The sequence below is a fragment of the Acartia tonsa genome, chromosome 3 (genome assembly GCF_053477335.1).
Source record: "Acartia tonsa isolate MP-2025a chromosome 3, ASM5347733v1, whole genome shotgun sequence".
Classification (NCBI taxonomy): domain Eukaryota; kingdom Metazoa; phylum Arthropoda; class Copepoda; order Calanoida; family Acartiidae; genus Acartia; species Acartia tonsa.
Genome location: NC_137262.1, coordinates 26106434 through 26126242, shown reverse-complemented (window position 1 = coordinate 26126242; position 19809 = coordinate 26106434). Strand labels below are relative to the sequence as shown.

General features: G+C 30.4%; 2 protein-coding genes across 2 annotated transcripts in view; one reads left to right on the top strand and one right to left on the bottom strand.

Annotated features, from left to right (window-relative positions):
* Positions 1-19809, bottom strand: part of LOC145313749 (uncharacterized) — a 341643-nt gene that overhangs the window by 89699 nt on the left and 232135 nt on the right. The window lies entirely within an intron of this gene.
* Positions 6560-19542, top strand: LOC145315172 (uncharacterized). The gene is made up of 5 exons (XM_080155212.1): positions 6560-6633; positions 6916-6981; positions 16747-16860; positions 17280-17345; positions 19391-19542. The coding sequence occupies exons 1-5, from the start codon at positions 6568-6570 to the stop codon at positions 19496-19498; spliced, it is 420 nt and encodes a 139-aa protein (XP_080011338.1). The 5' UTR covers positions 6560-6567; the 3' UTR covers positions 19499-19542.

The window sequence follows — 19809 nt, the reverse complement described above, 5'->3', positions numbered from 1 at the left end:
TTCAACGCCCCTCCCCCCCCCCTCGACCGTTAAGGGTTAATATTAAGATTCATATGTTTTCCTTTACCTTATATGAAATGATAATAATGAAATATAAAGAAAAGTAGTATAGTATTGAATTTGCATAGAGATGTGTTTTGTTTAAAAATTTCAAATATTGCCATTTCAAAATTACTTTCACACAATGAAATTTGAATAGACAAAAAGGTGTTTACAAAAAACTGTACTTTTTAATGTATATGTAGAGAAATATATTGAAATAGCCTATGTGGATGGGATGCACCAAGAAATCTTATTTTTGTGCATCTCTGGAATAAATCTTGCCACATGCGCTTTGGTCATCTAAAGCATTCCCTCTAATCTATCTAATTATGTCTCACACTTGACAAAGCAGCAGTAGTAACCATTTTAAACGTCATTGACGTTGTGTTGATCCGAGATTCGAGCCTACAATCTTACTAATAACGAGCGGATGCGGAAATAAGGGATGAGGTTGTTTTTTGCCTTGGATAACCTTGAACTTAAAGTGTATTGGTACATTTACCATGCGGAACTTCTTAATATCATATACAACTTTACCAAGCCTAAAGTAATAAACAAACAAACTAGTTTCTCCTTATTTTTAATTGATTTTCAAATAATGGGGGAGGGGGGGGGATTTTTGGCTCAACTAAGAAATTTAAGGTAAACCACTAAAATACTTCAACAAATTCTGATCTTTTGATACTATTCTAGGTGATAGATACTCTATAATCAAAAAAAGGTGGATGTAATTTAAAAGTTAGTAGGGCAAAAAAACACTAATTCTTAAATTTGAATCTTTTTAAATTGTTCATAAAATCGAAAAAATACATATGTACACAATATGCACTGAATGTACAAAATCGAACCTTCAATTTTGCTGTCATTATATTCTGGGATTTAGCGCTACAGTTTGAACATGAAGAAATGTGAAATTTTGTGCTTTCCTACAAGTTGCCGGTTGACCACTGATAATTTCCCACTTTATATTTAAATAAATTAAATATAAGAGGGGGGTGGGTATTTTATTTCTATGGCTAACCTATACATTGGGCCTTAACCCTGGGGGACACCCAGTGCCCAATAAAACTTAACCTAACCTGACACAATAAACTAACAAAACTACTTTTTTCACATATTTCAAAATGAAGTGTGATGGGGGGGGGGGGGGGGGATGTCATCAGTGTTTAAGAGTGTACTTTATGTGATATGGCCTGAAATTTGCATATTACCAGCATATTTTTGCAAAGAAAGAAAACAATAGGGATTCTACCGGGAGAAAGGGGACATTGGACTGTAAAGTATTCTGGTACCCAAACCACGTTATCTTATTTGTGGGGTCAAAAACTTTGGATACTTTGATAAATTTTTAATGGTTATTACCAAACCAATAATTTAATTCTACAGCAGGGAGACTTTGCTTATCATCATTGGTAATTTAAATCCTTTTCTTATCCCTTAATATTCATGGGATTATGAAATTCTTAGAATACAAAAATAAATGTAGGTCACAATTTTTAAGATAATCGTATCATTCTTATATAAAAGAAATTGAATAACGTTTTAACAAATTTAGACAAGCTTTATATGGGGAATGGGATGGTATTTATTGTTAGATTTAAGTCTTCTTATAACCATAAAAAACTTTTTTTCTAAATAGTCAAATGTTTTGTTTAATTCAAAGTGCCAATAATTAAGTTTTAAATACACTTTAAATTAAATTATTTTCAAATGAGAGATGAAGACCCCAGTTTGATAACTATTATACAAATTTCTCTTTTTTTGGAAAGCTTTATATAGGTCCTAGGATAGTTTTTGGTTATTATTCTTCTCTTTCCTACCAATTCGATTACAGATCCTCTGAAGACGCAGCCGCTAGTAAGAGTACAACTATATTATATCCCTATTAAGCCTGGTAGCTTTAGCTGATACACTATTCCAATTATATTCTTAGGCTATGTTCTATTTTTAAACGTTTTGTCTGATTAATTGAAAAATACTGTTATAAGATTGGGATCTAAAGGGAAATTGTCGATAAATAAATGTGCTTCCCTTGATGAGGATACACAAAATTTTTCCTTCTGAAGATTACAATTAGTGGTTGAAACGTTTGAACATTCCATTCAGACAAAATTCAATAAGTTCCCAAAGTTGTTAAGCCAACGGATAAGAAAACGTTATTACTAAATTTTGGGGACTATGTAGTATGTAATAAGCAGCCCAATATCCCCTCCCTCCCCTCTCTGGTTATTAGAGCTTTTTTGGTTTACTGTTCTGCTGTCATTGTAGCAATATGCGTCTCTAGAAATTTATAAATTCATATAGTATATAAATAAGTGTCGACATATTGCCAACAAAGAAAGTTAACATAGAATCTCGACATATAGAATTGAATTTTCTTCAACATTTGTGAATTGTATAACTCAATTTAACTTATTTGAATAGAAAGAATTTAATTTATATGAAGTAGCTAGGAATAGGAGAGAAAAGAACAAATAAAATTTAAAAAAAAAGATAGGATATAAGGAGATAAATTATTTTTCACCAATGCTTTTGTGTGATATTCTACCTTTGAAGTGGATAAGTATTATGAGTAATCAAGAAAACTTATCCAACCTCGTTTTCAAAATTATTTCCTTTTTCATACTGTTTGATAAACACTTTGATAAAGAAAATACAAAAAAAAATATTTTTCATATTAATTTGTGATTGCCTTATATAGCAACTTTTAGAAATAAAACAAGGATGATTAAAATCAAAAGTAGCTATTCAAAACAAAACCAGATGGACTTATAATTCAAATTATAAAATATACACTTATTGCAAAGAAAAACGATGTTACACTTTTCCCGTTAAATGGATAGATAATTTTACATTATTGAAATGCATTACAGACTGTAGAAAGAACAAAATTATAAGAGTTATATAATAGCTTATGTATCTTTATCCATTGCATTGTATAAAGTAGTAAGTTTTTTTCTATGGCTATATATTTCGATAACTACTAAACCATTTTTTGCTGTACTTTGCTTCTTCTTCAAATACCTGCCCCCTAAACCCCAAATGTGTATAAAATAGCAAAGTTTATGCATGAGAAAAGTTATTAAACGGTCAAAAGCCTCTTAGTTGAAAAAAACAATAAAACAATAAATATAAAGTTATGCTTAAAGTATCTCTCCGATGGAGGAAGGGAAGGTAATATTATTCCTTTCCCATTGTTCACAGTAGTTCTCTGGATGCATATTCTTTTCAAGATTATCCAAAAATAACTTTACCATTATTTACACTTATTTCCCTGGTGTATATTCTTTTAAGGATTGTCACAAAACAACTTTACTATTAATTTCAATACTTCTTTTGATGCATATTCTTTTTAGGATTGTTACATAATAACTTTACTATTATTCCAAGTAGTTCTATGATTGTTGTATATGCTATTAAAGATTGTCACATAAATTCTTTACTTTTGTTTACAGTAGTTCTCTGGATGCATAATTGTTTTAAAGACTATCCAAAAATAACTTTACTATTATTTACAATAGTTCTCCGGTTGCATAATATTTTCAAGATTATCCAAAAAATAACTTTACTATTATTTACAATAGTTTTCTGGTTGCATATCCTTTTAAGATAACCCAAATAATAACTTTACTATTATTTACAATAGTGCTCTGGTTGCATACTCTTTTCAAGTTTATCCAAAAATAACTTTACTATTATTTACAATATAATAATCTTCACTATGAAAGGACAACCATTTCTGTCAACCAGTTAGTGAAATCTTAAGCTACAGACAGACAGACAGACAAAGGAGATTCTGTTACTTTTGAATAGTAATTAACAGGACATAAAATTGTACAAATTAGGAGAAGATACCGTGTGATAATCTCTGTTTCTCTCTTCCCTGTTTCTTTTCCTATACAACACTTTTGTTTTATTATTTGTAAAAATACCCAGTACAAGCTACTATTATAACTGGATGTAGGGATATATAACCAAGTATCTTAACTCAAAAAACTTACTTTATTAGTGTCTAGCAAAAGATTTTTCAAATTCAGCCCTAAAATACTGTTGCGTTTCAAATGGATTATGGTTTGACATCTATCAAACTAAGGCTACGTAATACAAAACAAGCTGTAAATGTTTAGCTATATAAATTAAGAGAATGCTAAATATCCCTATAATACAACTTTTTAGAATCCTTTATACCTGTTCAAATGCATTTTTGGTAGAAATGCTCAGCTGTGCAGTTCTATTCTTTAAGTCTAGTCCTTAAAATATTGATGCAAATTGGTGTCATTTTGTAAACATTACATACTTTTTTACTAAAATTTTTAACTAAACTTAGCTCAGTTGTGAAGTTCTATAATCTTAATTGTAAAAAGAGGCCAATATTAGGTCCTGGTAGATGTAAGATTTTCTATATTTTTTCTAATAAAATAATTTTTTAAGGCCAGGGCTTAGAATGTGTATCATATTTGGTACAACTATGTTATGCACACAGATAAATTTACCATCATTATTTAATTAATACTCACACACAGATATAGGAAAATATATTTCCAGAGGTGCAAAAACAGATCTAAAACATGGCAGGGACCTTAGGGGATAAGACACTGAAGATGAATTAATACACATTTCTAAAATTACTCCTTCTGTAAATTATTAAACCATATTTTGGTACCAAAAAATACGAAAACTTTGGGTACCAGTGTAATTCACAGCCTAATGTCTCTACCATCCCTGCAAACAAGAAAACTTTGCAAAAGAAGAGGAAATTAATAATACGATATTTATCTTTGGAAGCTATTGATCTAGGATAATAATGTCCAATAAAAGGAAAGCTTTCACATAGAGTACCTTGTTGAGCATTGTCAATCCCCTTATTTTAAAAAGAAATAAGAAGGGCAGTTTTTCTTTTGTTTATTTTAATAACCTTCAAAACGCAAGAAACTTATGTGCGTAAACATTCATACAGTACCTAAAACGAAGAGTCAAAATTGTAGAGTAGTTGTAAACCAAGTACACTAAGTATGTACATATATTTACAATGCTAAATAACTACTAAAACATTGCTTTAACCCTTACAGATCGGGGGGGGGGGGGTCATATTGACCCCCCCCCTCTATTTTTTCAATGTCATTTTTTTTGTAGGTAAGATAGAGAGTTGTGACTTCATGACTTTTAAAGTTTAGTAATTATACGTCGGCAAGAGTTGATTTTATTAGGATATCTGGTCTGTGTCGGTCTTGGTGTCCGGTCAAAGTCGGTTGGGTAGCACCAAAATAATAAAAAATTCTTTTTGGTGAATACTGAGATATCAATGACCTTATGAGAAAAGTGGTGTTATGACCGTTTGACCGCACCCTGACCGACTTTATGACCGATTTTTGTCCGGCTTTTACTACAGACATATATCATGAATATCGTGGCTTCTATTACAGCTAGAGACCTATAAATTTTTTTGGTAAATCCTTGAGCAATAATAAACAGATAAAAATAATAATTGGCGCCGCCAACCGCCTTTTTACCGCCGTAACCGCCGAAAATGGCGGTTTCCGTTAGTTGCCGTTTTTTGGCGATGATCAGAAAAAGTAATTTTTTTGTTATGAAAAATAAAAGTTCGTCCTAAAATTTGGTCATCCTAGCTGCAAAATTGGCCGCTCTACAGCTGTTTTAAAATTTAGCGGCTGGCCGCTAAAAAGCGGCTAAGGAGCGGCCTGATCGCTATGACTAGAAAAAGTAATTTTCTCTAAAAATACACATGAACCACCAGAAAAAAATTTTACGTCTTTATCTGTAACAGAAGCCGAGATAGAGGGGGGGGGGGGGGGGGGTCAATATGACCCCCCCCCCCCCAATATATTAAGGTGGGAATAGGGGCCCAATCTGTAAGGGTTAAACAGTTAAATTAATAGTACATGTTTAAAACACCTTGTTTTGTATATTTTTATTCAAAACATAAACTTTACAAAAACGCACCCTGATATAACCTATTTATTGCTGTGCTACTTAGTACATAGTTGCATTTAATAAATTGGCTATAGTTTAAACTTGATAAGATTTAGAATTGAATTTATAAATCATTATGGTGCATTTACACAGATATTTAATAACTTGTAACATTACCTCATTGCAAATTTAGGCTGATCCTTAAATGTTTTAAATGCAAATAATAATAGAGTTTGGTTATCAAGCTACCAAAGAACGGAGCTATTTTAGGAAGTTTTGGGGTGAAGATTAGTTAATTTTTTACACTCTTTTAATTCTACAAGTTGTTTAAAAAACATTTGTAAATTTAATTCTTACTTTTAGACACAACCCTTAAAGCGAGAACGCAAAAGCTTTTTTTTGAGGGGTTTCATTGAGGTAATGTAATGTTTATCTTAGAATTTTAGTGGGATAAAATAAGGGTTTTCAAAATCTAAGGGGGTAAACACCACTTTATTCCCTACCTTCCTGTCTTAAGATTAAATTAGAAATATATATGTAAAGATTTAATGTAACAAGAATGTATAAATTAAGATTATTCCAATAGATAACAAAATGTCAAATATGGATCATGAATCAATGACAGATGAAGGTTCTCTAGATAAACAAATAATGGAACAGGTAACATGACACTTCTTCTTGTTTTTAATTAAAAAAAACTATTTTGCCTGTAAGTATATTAAATTTTTCTCTTTTGATAAAGACTTGAAAACTGATAAAAACATTACTCTTAACTTATTGGTTTTAGGATGGGGTGGAGGATTGTAATTGACCTACGACATATAGGAAGCTTCTCCGTAAAAGAAACTTAATCCATCATACTTTCAATACAGATATACAGACACAGACATTCTTTTTAATTTTATATAGTCTAGTTACTTAATATTTCTGTACATTTTTTAGGCAAGCTTCAATCCATTGGTAACACAGATCCCAAGAGTTACAGATCTAGCTTTGGCGGCTTTTATGGTAACTATTAATTACTTAGAAAAAGGAATTTTGTCAGCCAAAATAGCGTTATCAGCTGTAATAGTTTGTTGGTCAATTCTAATGTTTTTCCTTTAAAGAAGCTTATTATTCGCTAAACATTGAGGCTTTCTAAATTATATTTCCTTGTCAAATGCAATATTGAGATAGATCACATATTATTTATGAAAAGTAATAATTTGCAGGGATCTTAAGGACAATGGGCGATAAATTCTTATACATTCCCACTGATGATAGATACAGTTACACCTTCTTTAGACAAGAATTATTAGTTCATAACGAGGTTTCAAAACTTTGGGTTCTAGTGTAATTTATAGTCATTTGCTTTATATTTTAAGAAATCCTTTTTTTCTCAAAGGTTGACTAGTTATAACGGCGCTGCCTCTAATAAAAAAGTTTAAATTTGAAATTGAGTAAATTCAAAAATAACTTACATAATAGCATTAAACTTGTACACAACAACATATGTGCACAAACTATTGTGCACAAAATTGTGCATTGTATACACACACATGCAAAGAAAATATAATAAAGACATGTTTACAATTCTTGATGTTTATTTTATAAACAAAACTTTTCAAATTGGAATGAACTTTAGAATTAGAATAAAAACATTCTCTCATTCACATTCTAGAGGACCCACGAAATTTTTAACGAAAGTTTAAAGCACATAAACCAGACACTTTAATATGAAAAATAGTATATAAAATCTCAGAAGTTACATCAGGGCATCTCACGAACGCCTTGAAATAAACCATTTTGGCCCTTAGAGAAAAATACAAAACTTATTTTCTGGAAAGAGTTGTAAGATTTACATCTATGCGTATTTGATACTAGCGGCTACACCTGAGGGAGAGAATTGACCCATAACCTGATTTTCAAATTTAGTTTTGGTTTTTTTGTGTGGTTTTTTTTTCTATGGGTGATTTCTATTGAGATGGCAGTGGTAACCTCCCTTAAAATAGTTAAAAACATATGAAAAGCAACATTGTTAACAAAATCTTTTAGAGAGAAAGATACACATCCTGTTTCTTTTCACAAATCACTCGAAGCGACAGTAAGAGAAAAAAAATTTTCCAGGCATAATACTAACTGCTTCTAAGACATCCCAATGAATATATAAATTTAGTGAAAAAACGAAAATCTGGAAATGGGGGCTTTTTGAGAAAAAGCCAAAAACACATTCTTGTGATATATGTGAAAAAAAGAGTCAAACATTTATACTAAATTTATGCTATTAGTCGCCTTAGTTTCATATTTCTGAAACTGCAACAGTTTAGAATTAGGTCAGAATGAAATATATAGTTGTAGTTTAAAATTCTGCCACTAGATGTTTCAATCTAGGTTTGATTTAGTTCAATTTAGTTACAGACAACGATTTTGCAACTTCCTTTATGCATTTTAACATATAACAATCTAGCAACCCTAATATGAATTTCTTTGAAAAAAAACTTCTAAATTATAAAAACAATTTTATAATATAAAAATTGCCCAATTTTACAATTCAAATGTTATTAAATAGCTTACTACTAAACTTTAAATCAGTCATTTCAGCATTTTTAAGTGTCATTATTAAAAAAAACATTGAGTTTAATTATTGAAATATCTTACAGGCATTCAGAGAATGTCATAAAACAGCTAAAACATAGCACATAATTATGCATGTATTTGTCTAGTATGTTTTCAGAAAGGTTCTGATATAAGAAAATTTACTAAAATCAATATCAATTGGGTTAGAGAGTTTGATTTAGATGATTTTGACCCCTCTAATTCCAAACAACTAGTTCATTGTAACTGATGTATTTGTTTGATAGTAAAAACTGCAGTAGGAATAACTTATATAAGCTAGTCAAGTGTTGTTAATGATATGTTATGGTTGAAACCATCTACAAACTTGTTGTTTAAAAGCAGAAGAAAAAAAATATTGTGTAATTTTTGAATGAGATCAAAGGGTGTTAGAGATAATCTTAAAACTGCAAGGTAGAAAAACATCATAAATCTCAAGTAGTAGAACTTGAGGGTCATAAGAAAACAATTGTTAAAAGAAGTATGTATTACTCATTGCCTTGATGTAAAGGGTGTAATAGAACATATTAAAGAAACAAGGAGTTATTCATCTGATTAAACATTGAGATCAGAAGTTGGTATTAATAAGGAAAGAGACTTTTTAAAGGTTTGCTTAAACTTAGATGATGTAGACAATGACAGGGATGATATAAAAGATCACTGGATTATTATCAATATAAAAACAAACCAATTAAGTGTGTCATAACACAGGGATCCAAAGGGATAAGACAATGGCCTATACATTGATATATATCCCTAATGATGATACACAAAATTACCCATTCTGTAGATTAAAATTAGTGTTGCAACATTTGAACACTGAACTTATTGAAACAACCAATCAAAAAGTTCCTAAAGTTATTAAGTCAAGAAATAAGAAAGTAATAACAGCCCATTGTTCTCTCATTCTCTGGTCATAACATATAACTCTAGGCATGTCTAAAACATTATGATCCTTTAAAGAAAAATAAGTCCACTGTTAAAGGGCGAATATAGGTTCGATATGATATGAGCTTATATGAAAGGTGCCATTTCATACTTTTAGAATATCTATGCCAAATTTAAAAATTCAAAAAAATCCTTAAGTAGATTTTGCAATTTTCTGTTTCAATTGAACATATGATAAATGAGATTGACGACAAACGGTTTATTTTAGCCCTTTACAAGACTTTTTTTTGACTATTTTGCTTAAGTTTGATTGACTATTACAATGGCACGCATCTTAAATGATAATTTAAATGTTTATTATTTTAGATTATATACTCTTTAATTCAATTTTTAAAAAGCGTAGAAATAATTTGCGTAAAAGTTTTGACTAGGGTAAATAATACGTCTTAAAGTTTATTTTCTGTACAAAGATCATTGGTTAATTCTGGAAAATATAAAAACCCTGATGTACGCAATTTTAACACACACACACACAAACCTTAAAAAAACAGGGATTTGAAATCATTCTTCCTCCAAGAAAATTTTATCAATTATTTTTTTTTTACTTTTTACATTATTTGATGTTTTTTTAACTTTTAAATATTTTACTTTATATAATTTGTATTAAGGTAGAAGATGGGTATATTTACCCCTGATTAATTGGTTTCCACATTATTACGACTATCCTTTAACGAAAGCTTTTTAATTCAACCTTGCTACGAAGCCTTGTGTGATGCTAGGGTAATTGAGTTCTTAGGGAACCACACTTATTACATAATATTATCTTGAGTTAGAAAGGTTTTAAGCTATAAACAGACTTATACAATTAGATATGTCAATATCCTTAAGTTATTTATAATCTATATAATGGCACCTTTGAAATAAGCTCATATTATATCAAACCTATATTCGCCCTTTAAACAACTATGTTCATGCCTGAGGGTCACATACCGTCAAATTTGCTAATGTATAATAACATAAAACATTACCTATAGAAATTTAAATTGCACTATAATTTTTAGTTTTTGACTCAATTTTGGTATCATTAAATGAAAATGAAATTAATAATAGCATAATTTAGTATGAATGATTGACTGTTTTTTTCCACATATATCACAAGAATGTATTTTTGGCTTTTTCTCGAAAAGCCCTCATTTCCGGATTTTCGTTTTTTCACTAAATTTATACATTCATTGGTATGTTTAAGGAGCAGTTAGTCTTATGACTGGGAATTTTTTTTTCTCTTACTGTCGCTTCGAGTGAACTGTGTTTTATACAGCATGACCCTCGAAAAAGTATTTTTAAGCATCTGCAGCCCTTATTTCTCAATGAATTATTAAAAAATGCATATGTCCTTGTTCTCTATAGTATTCCACGTAAGTAGATATAAAAATATTTTTTTTACCTCCATTAACACCGGAGATTTTTAGTGCTAAAGTTTTGAAAAAGTGACTGAGAAAAAAGTAACTTTTAACATGAAACGACTTTTTTAGCAAAATTAAGCTAGAAATCCTTTTATTTTTGTTACTAGCAGAAACTTTATAAAAAATGAAATAAAAAATTTAGTTTTTGAGTGAAAAGCATTTTTTTACACATATTTTTTGAGTCTTTTTAGTTTAATGATATTTTGAAAAACTTACTTATTAGGCAAAATTGTTTAAGATTAAAAAACCAAATAAATCTCCATGAATATAGCAGGAAAATTGTTTTTGTTTCACAATCCTAACTTTAATAACAAAAAAGTTATAAAGAAAATAAAAATAAACATAATGATTTTTTAGTCTAAAAAGCTTAATTTACCCCCTATTAAATAATTAAAATGTCAGAAAAGTAGGCGGAGCAACTGTCATAATTAATCCTTTTCTATAAATAAAGGTTAATAAATAACCTAAAATTTGCAAATAATCAATTCATTCAGTAGTATTTTTTGCCATTAAAAATTTATATTTTTTGGTGGAATAAAAAAGAAATATTTAGTTAACTTGTTTTTCTTTGTGTCTCATTATTCAGTTGCCAGAAAAACATAATATAACCATCCAAAAAATAAGAGAAACACAAAAAAATCCTTTTTCTCAGTCACTTTTTCAAAACTTTAGCTCTAAAAATCTCCGGTGTTAATGGAGGTGAAAAAAATATTTTTATATCTACTTACGTGGAATACTATGGAGAACAAGGACATAAGCATTTTTTAATAATTCATTGAGAAATAAGGGCTGCAGATGCTTAAAAATACTTTTTCGAGGGTCATGCTGTATAATGATTATGTGGTTGGGTTCCTGTAGCCTAACACAGCCAAATTCCGTGGATACTTTAGTACACACATAAGAAGGGGATCTTTTATACTAAGAATTTAAGATATATCCTGAGATAAAGTTTTAAATACGCAACAATATATTTAGTTGCTTATTAATTCAGATTATGTAAAAAGTCTTGATTTATTTCTGGCTTCGTTTGTTTAAAAAACACCACAAATGCTAAACTTTTCCCTTGATTTTACCAGAAAATATAACAATAGTTTGTTTCGATTTTAAAATAAAGAAGAATATTTGGATCATGGAAAGAAAACAAAGTCATTCCTAATTAGGACAGAAGTCACTGGAAATTGGTCTAAGGAAGGCTACTTATGTCCTTCATCTAACAAAATATAACTTAAGGGAGGTGACTTATGTCCTTTGTCTGACAAATTCTTACATTAGGAAGGCTGCTTATGTCCTTCATGTTGCAAAACTTAGCTTTTCTGTCCTTCACATAGCAAAACCTCACAAAACATAGCATTTCTGTCCTTCACATAGCAAATTCTTGCAAAACATAGCAAATTCTTGGAAAACTTAGCAAATTCTTGCAAAACATAGCATTTCTGTCCTTTACATAGCAAATTCTTGCAAAAAATAGCAAATTTTTGCAAAACATAGCAAATTCTTGCAAAACATAGCATTTCTGTCCTTCACATAGCAAATTCTTGCATAAAATAGCAAATTCTTGCAAAACATAGCAAATTCTTGCAAAACATAGAAAATTCTTGCAAAACATAGCAAATTCTTGCAAAACATAGCAAATTCTTGGAAAACTTAGCATTTCTGTCCTTAACATAGCAAGACATAGCTTTTTGGTCCTTCACATAGCAAAATCTACCAAAACATAGGTTTTTCTGATCTTTTTCTAACAGGAGATCAGAACTAAATCAGAACACACATAACAAGAGTTTTTACATAGTACATTCAGATTATCAATTATGCAATATGCACTGCATAAATTATGATAATTTATGCAGAGTTAAATGTACTGTTTGAACTTCTATCTAACAGGATATGAGAACTTAATCAGAACACACATAACAAGAGTGTTTACATAGTACATTCAGATTAACAATTATTCAATTGCAGTTAGGCCCCTTTTCTTTCCATCATATGACATGGGAAGGAGGTTGAGGAGCATTTTATGCAGCCTAGATTCCCATGAATGCATTGCCACTTTTCCTGTTAGGCATCATAGCTGCTAAACAGTCTGGAGTTAGGCCCCTTTTCTGTCCACAACATGACATGAGAAGGAGGTTGAGGAGCATTTTTTTAGCCTAGAATCCCGAGTATGCAATTCCGATTTTCCTACATGGCACCATAGCTGGTCTCTTTTGTGTCACAACCTCCCATGTCATATGATGGACACAAAAGAGGCCAGCTATGATGCCTTTTAGGAAAAGTGGCATTGCATTCTTGGGAATTTAGGCTGCATAAAATGCTCTGCCACCTCCTTCCCATGTCATATGATGGAATGAAAAGGGGCCTAACTGCAATTGAATAATTGTTAATCTAAATATACTATGTAAACACTCTTGTTATGTGTGTTCTGATTAAGTTCTCATATCCTGTTAGATAGAAGTTCAAACAGTACATTTAACTCAGCATAAATTATCATAATTTATGCAGAGTTAAATGCATATTGATAATCTGAATGTACTATGTATAAACTCTTGTTATGTGTTCTGATTTAGTTCTGATCTCCTGTTAGAAAAAGGTCAGAAAAACCTATGTTTTGTGAGATTTTGCTTTGTGAAGGACCAAAAAAGCTATGTTTTGCAATATTTTGCTATGTTAAGGACAGAAATGCTAAGTTTTGCAAGAATTTGCTATGTTTTGCAAGGATTTGCTATGTTTTGCAAGAATTTGCTATGTTTTGCAAGAATTTGCTATGTTTTGCAAGAATTTGCTATGTGAAGGACAGAAATGCTAGGTTTTGCAAGAATTTGCTATGTTTTGCAAGAATTTGCTATGTGAAGGACATAAATGCTATGTTTTGCAAGAATTTGCTATGTTTTGCAAGAATTTGCTATGTTTTGCAAGAATTTGCCATGTGAAGGACAGAAATGCTATGTTTTGCAAGAATTTGCTATGTTTTGCAAGAATTTGCTATGTTTTGCAAGAATTTGCTTTGTGAAGGACAGAAATGCTATGTTTTGCAAGAATTTGCTATGTGAAGGACAGAAATGCTATGTTTTGCAAGAATTTGCTATGTGAAAGACAGAAATGCTATTTTTTGCAAGAATTTGCTATTTTTTGCAAGAATTTGCTATGTAAAGGACAGAAATGCTATGTTTTTCGAGAATTTGCTATGTTTTGCAAGAATTTGCTATGTGAAGGACAGAAATGCTAAGTTTTGCAAGAATTTGCTATGTTTTGCAAGAATTTGCTATGTGAAGGACAGGAAAGATAAGTTTTGCAAGAATTTGCTATGTTTTGCAAGAATTTGCTATGTTTTGCAAGAATTTGCTATGTGAAGGACAGAAATGCTATGTTTTGCAAGAATTTGCTATGTGAAGGACCAAAAAGCTAGGTTTTGTGTGGTGAAGGGAGGCTACTTATGTCCTCCATCTTGCAAAATCTTTGTTAAGGGAGACAAGTTATGCCCTTCATCTAACAAATTCTCACATAAGGGAAGCTACTTAAGTCCTTCCTAGGAAAGTGACTTCTGTCCTAATTAAGGAATGACTTTGTTTTCTTTCCATGATCCGAATATTTTTATATTTTTCATTTAGTTTTCGAAGAGATGGAGAGGGAGGGATAGGGGGGGGGGGGGGCTAACATAAAATTATTATTAATTCAATTCAGAACTTATGTTTTCTTAACAATTTGTTACCGAAATCTTATAACACAGAAAAAAACTTTAGTACTTGACATTTTTTTGACCATCAAAACCCCTCCTCCTCTTATTTGCTCATTTCTAGCAACTGTTGTAGCTCTTATCCTGCGAGGGGTCTATCAGTCATGCTTCAAACGACCAATACATACTTTATGTAATGTCTAGCGGTTACGCCCCTAGAGGCCTTTAGTGGCACTTTATTTTTTTTTTAAATAATACGATACCTATCTATGTTGCGTTCAAGTCTCTACGATAACTAGCTATGTTGTGTTCAAGTCTCTATACGTAATTTTTTTTATTTTTTTTGTGATTTCTCTTGGAAGGGTGGTGGTACCATCCCCCAAAATAGTTATAAACCTTCCCGGGACCTATAAGAAGCTACCGTGTTAAGGAGTCGAGAACCCGATCGGTTCAGCGGTTAGCGAGATCCTTCGGTACAGGCAGACACACAGACAGACTACTGCTTTGCTACTCATGAATGTTGTCATCCTTGTTTTTTTTGTAAATTCAATAATTTTATAAGTTAGATTGATTCATAAGTTTTGAAAACTACACAATTTCAGTGATTGCATAAAGGCTGAAAGTAAAATTAATTTCTTATTCAAAAGTTTACATTTTTTCTTTTGATTTTGTTTTAATAAAGTTATTTAGACTTTCAAATTGATTAGATAGATTATGTAACTTGTATACTTTTAGAATGTCTAGATTTTTTCACATATTTGTTCGGCGGAAATTATGCCTACCTAGCTCGTAAGGGTATGATTCTCCTTCGATTTTAATTGATCATCTAGAGAAGCCAGTAATGGGATGCGTTACTACAGTATGAACCACAAAAAAAGTATTTAGAAACAATTACCCGTCAAAAAAATCAACTTTTCCTTTTAAAACTAAGATTCCTCAAACTAAAGTGCCCCTATGACTTATGATTTTATTGCTTATATTTTAAACCTGTAGATCCCTGATAATACCTTAAGATTCCCTTCTTTAATCTCTGAATATGCAGAGTTGGTATTTATATGCATATGTTTGTCCTTGTCCTATCTATCTGTAACTGCTCTAAATTCTTCAAATCTTGGATCACCTTGGAACGAGGGATATGTAATTTAAAATGAGTAATGGAAGTTGCAGGCTTTAAATCAGTGTAAAGCTCAGTTAAAGAGTCTAAAATCACTTCAAAGTGTTATAATTTTATTGTCACTTCAACATTACAATATGTGTTTTTCCTGGCATATGAGGGGCATAACAAACAAAATTAATATAGCAGTACTGTATAAACCAACAGGATTAGGGTAAAAGTTAGCGCAATGCAACTGCTTGCCCTCTGGGTAGTGTTTGGTTTGATGCTGGACCACACTATGTTATACTAGAGATGTTAAAATGGTACCTGCTGCTATGTACGGCTTGTGACATTAATAATTTAAGCAGGGAGAATGCATTAGCCGTAAACAGGCGCAACTTATTGTCATACACAGTTAGGACGTCAAAACAAATTCTGTGAAAGCAAGAGGTTGGTTGTCTAATGATTATCACTACATCTTATCACTACAGATGATTTAACTATATTTCTGATAAACTTTTGAAAGGATAATTATCCCTACACCTAGTTTGACTGTATGTAGAAGCAGATGAAAGTAAAGCTAATATTTGAGCAAATACTCCATGTTCAACAAAATCCACAAAAAAATTATTATATTATTTTGCAAGAGATTAAAGTTCACAAAAAATAAGGGTTTTGATTATAAGAAGAAATTTTTTAAGCTACATTTCAAAATGTCTATACTCAGAGTTTTTATTATCAAAATAAAAACTTTGTGTGGAAATGATGTCACACTAAGCAAATACTCTACATATACAATTTTGTAGAAGGAAAAATCACAAAATCAAATCGATTTGCATTCAAATAAATAAGCAAAATTTTAATGTAAATAGTGCAGTCACTCTATATTACATTTATAAATGATAAGGCAAAGCTTGTTCATAATTGTTCATGTCTGTCTGTTTGTCAATGATATTCAGGCCTTATTCTAGCAAAATCTACCCTTTAAATGGTGCATATTAAATCTAATACTTTAATCTTTTAGAAAGTTAAATTGAATGAATATATTAACTATCTATTTACAGAATCGAACAAATTTGGATGGATTAGACGAGTGTTCAAAGGTTCGAGCCCAGCTTATGAAAGTGTGTGTGATGAGTCAGGCATGCCATCCAATAAAATTACAACCTTTTCTACAGGTATGTAGATAGATAATGATGGATTGATAAACATATTATATATATAGACGGATGGTTTTGTATCTGTCTGACTGTAACGAAAAAGTGAAGATTCTTCTAATACCAGGAAAGGTTAATGGCTAGTTTTAAGTGGATACCAGTAACCTCATGGACTCTAGAAAAAATACACTCCCTTAACAATACATTTTAAACAAAAATTTAAATTTAGGGTAGACTTCCTCTCCTTCTTCCCCCTCCCTTCCTCAAATTCCCCCTGCAGGCATCTGAGTGCATAGCCGCTAGTTTCAATAAAGTTCTTTCATAAATATTTAGAAAAATGCGAATTAAAGGAACAACATTTCTGTAAATTGTTTTTCTATGTTCGTTTTTAAAATATCTTAAAATATTATGGTTTGAATAAAAACAAAATAATGTTTTAGGAGCTATGTGAACAACCATCATTTTCAGAAATGAGCTACAGAGCTATGGAACAGCTTGCACTTGTTGTAAGTAACTCTTAAATAATACTCTATAATTCATCTGTCTGTCCGTCCATATGACAATGGAGGAAACACAATTTTCTCGGCTGCTAATTGTGATATATGTACTTCTGTTTTTTTTACGATACCCATTACCAAAAAGCACCCATTATACAACTTACTCGTTATGTCAGTCAGTTAGCCATGCTTCAAAAGACAATATTTTAAGGGTTTCGTGATTCTCAAATGATGAGACCCTATTTTTCTTATTTTCCATTCAATTGTATTAGTACTAAACTCTCTATAACTTAGTTTGTCTTTTCATCCATATCTTTTGTTCTTCGCAACTTACATAAACCCCGAACCACTTCATTATGCAATCTACATTTTCCTGGATATTTTGTCTACGGTAGACCATAAGTGTACAGCTTTACAGTACATTGTTTCTATTTGTTAAAGCAACAAGTATGATAAAAGAAAAAGATTCTGTTTAAAGTAAAATGCTTATATTTCAATCAAAATCTATATTTTTGTATTTTTTACAGATCCACTTCATTATGCAAATCAAAAGAAAATCAATGAGAAAACGTTTGTTTTGCCCTTTTCTCCACTTTTAAAAAATAATTCTGATAAAATAACAATTTTTTAAGGGATTTATGCATTAATTATAATGAAAAACAGTTTAAGGTAGATTTTATTGATTTTTCTAAATAAGAAATAATTGAAAAAAAGAAATTCTATCCCTATTACTTTAGAGGACAGCTGCCGACCCCCAGTCTTATGGATGAAGCTAAATACATGTAAAAAATAAAAATTAGCCTGAAAAGTATACAAAAATGTTTTTTGATGTGTTAGAATAATCCATTTTAAAATCTTGATTTTGAGGATGATGGCCTTCAAGATGCTCTTACTGGTGGTGATGGTGAGCTAAATGTTATCAAAGTGCATGCCCTTGAAGAAAACTTATATATTAAACTATGGTCCAATTTTTGTAGTCATAGAAGCCTCCAGCCAAGCAATATTAAAAAAGAAAAAAATTGCTATTTTAATTACTAAAATTCATAAAGTAAATAATGTAGTTTTTAGATAATGGTTATATTTCATGTCGAGAGGCTCTACTGGAGGCTGCTATGACTACAAAAAATGGTACATAGGTTAATAGACAAGTTGTTGTAATGGTCATGTACTTAGATAACATTTAGCTCACCTTCACCACCAGTAAGAGCATCTTAAAGGCCATCATCCTCAAAATCAAGATTTTAAAATGGATTTTTTTAACACATCAAAAAACATTTTTGTAACTTTTCAGGGTAATTTTTATCTTTAACATGTATTTAGCTTCATCCACAAGACTGGGGGTCAGCAGTTGTCCTCTAAAGTGATAAGGATAGAATTTCTTTTTTTCAATTATTTCTTATTTAGAAAAATCATTAAAATCTACCTTAAACTGTTTTTCATTATAATTAATGGCTACATCCCTTAAAAAATTGTTATTTTATCAGAATCATTTTTTAAAAGTGGAGAAAAGTGCAAAACAACCGTTTTCTCATTGATTTACTTTTGATTTGCATAATGACGTGGATCGGTAAAAAATAAAAAAAATATAGATTTTGATTGAAATATAAGCATTTTACTTTAAAAAGAATCTTTTTCTTTTATCATACGTGTTCCTTTAACAAATAGAAACAATGTACTGTAAAGCTGTACACATATGGACTACCGTAGACAAAATATCCAGGAAAATGTAGATTGCATAATGAAGTGGTTCGGGGTTTATATTGTCATTATAGAGCAAACAGCCTTATAGTTTTCTTACCTCTTTTATGTTGTAGTAAGAATATTTTTTTTTTACTAGATAGATATATTTAATTGTGCTGGGCTCTAATAGAGAAAATAATTATTATTTAATTATGTGTTATCCTTCTTTGCTCTGGACTCTACCTTGGTCCTGCTCTAATAGAGATAATAATTATTATTTAATTATTTGTTTAGAAATGTGTTATCCTTCTTTGTTCTGGACTCTACCTTGGTCTAGCCCTAATAGAAAGAATAATTATTATTTCTTTGTTTAGATATGTGTTATCCTTCTTTGTTCTGGACTATACCTTGGTTTAGCCCTAATAGAAAGAATAATTATAAAAACTTTCTTTGAAAAAGACAAAAATCAAGATGAATTATGATTGTTTAATTATGTGCATTTTATATGTAAGATTATTATTATTAATTTTTATCAAAAATGTCTTTCAATTCACTTTTATTTGATGTTTGAATTTCAGTATTTTAAGTTTTAGACTTTACAAGGTTATATTATAAATGATTTAATTATGATAATAAATATTTACTAATCTAATATTAAAGTTTTTTAACATTCAGAAAATTTCTAAAACAATTCTACTTTTCAAAATATTTCTTTATCAAAATTTAATTAGATTTTTGCAGGTTTTTTTCCATGTTAGTTTTTTTACTTTCCCTTCAAAAAAGTAATCTAAAG

Coding starts and splice junctions, on each gene's coding strand:
- LOC145315172 (XM_080155212.1), top strand. CDS start 6,568: ATGTCAAATATGGATCATGAATCAATGACAGATGAAGGTTCTCTAGAT. Junction 16,861..17,279: donor AATTACAACCTTTTCTACAG/GTATGTAGATAG, acceptor ATAATGTTTTAG/GAGCTATGTGAACAACCATC. Junction 17,346..19,390: donor TGGAACAGCTTGCACTTGTT/GTAAGTAACTCT, acceptor TTCTTTGTTTAG/ATATGTGTTATCCTTCTTTG.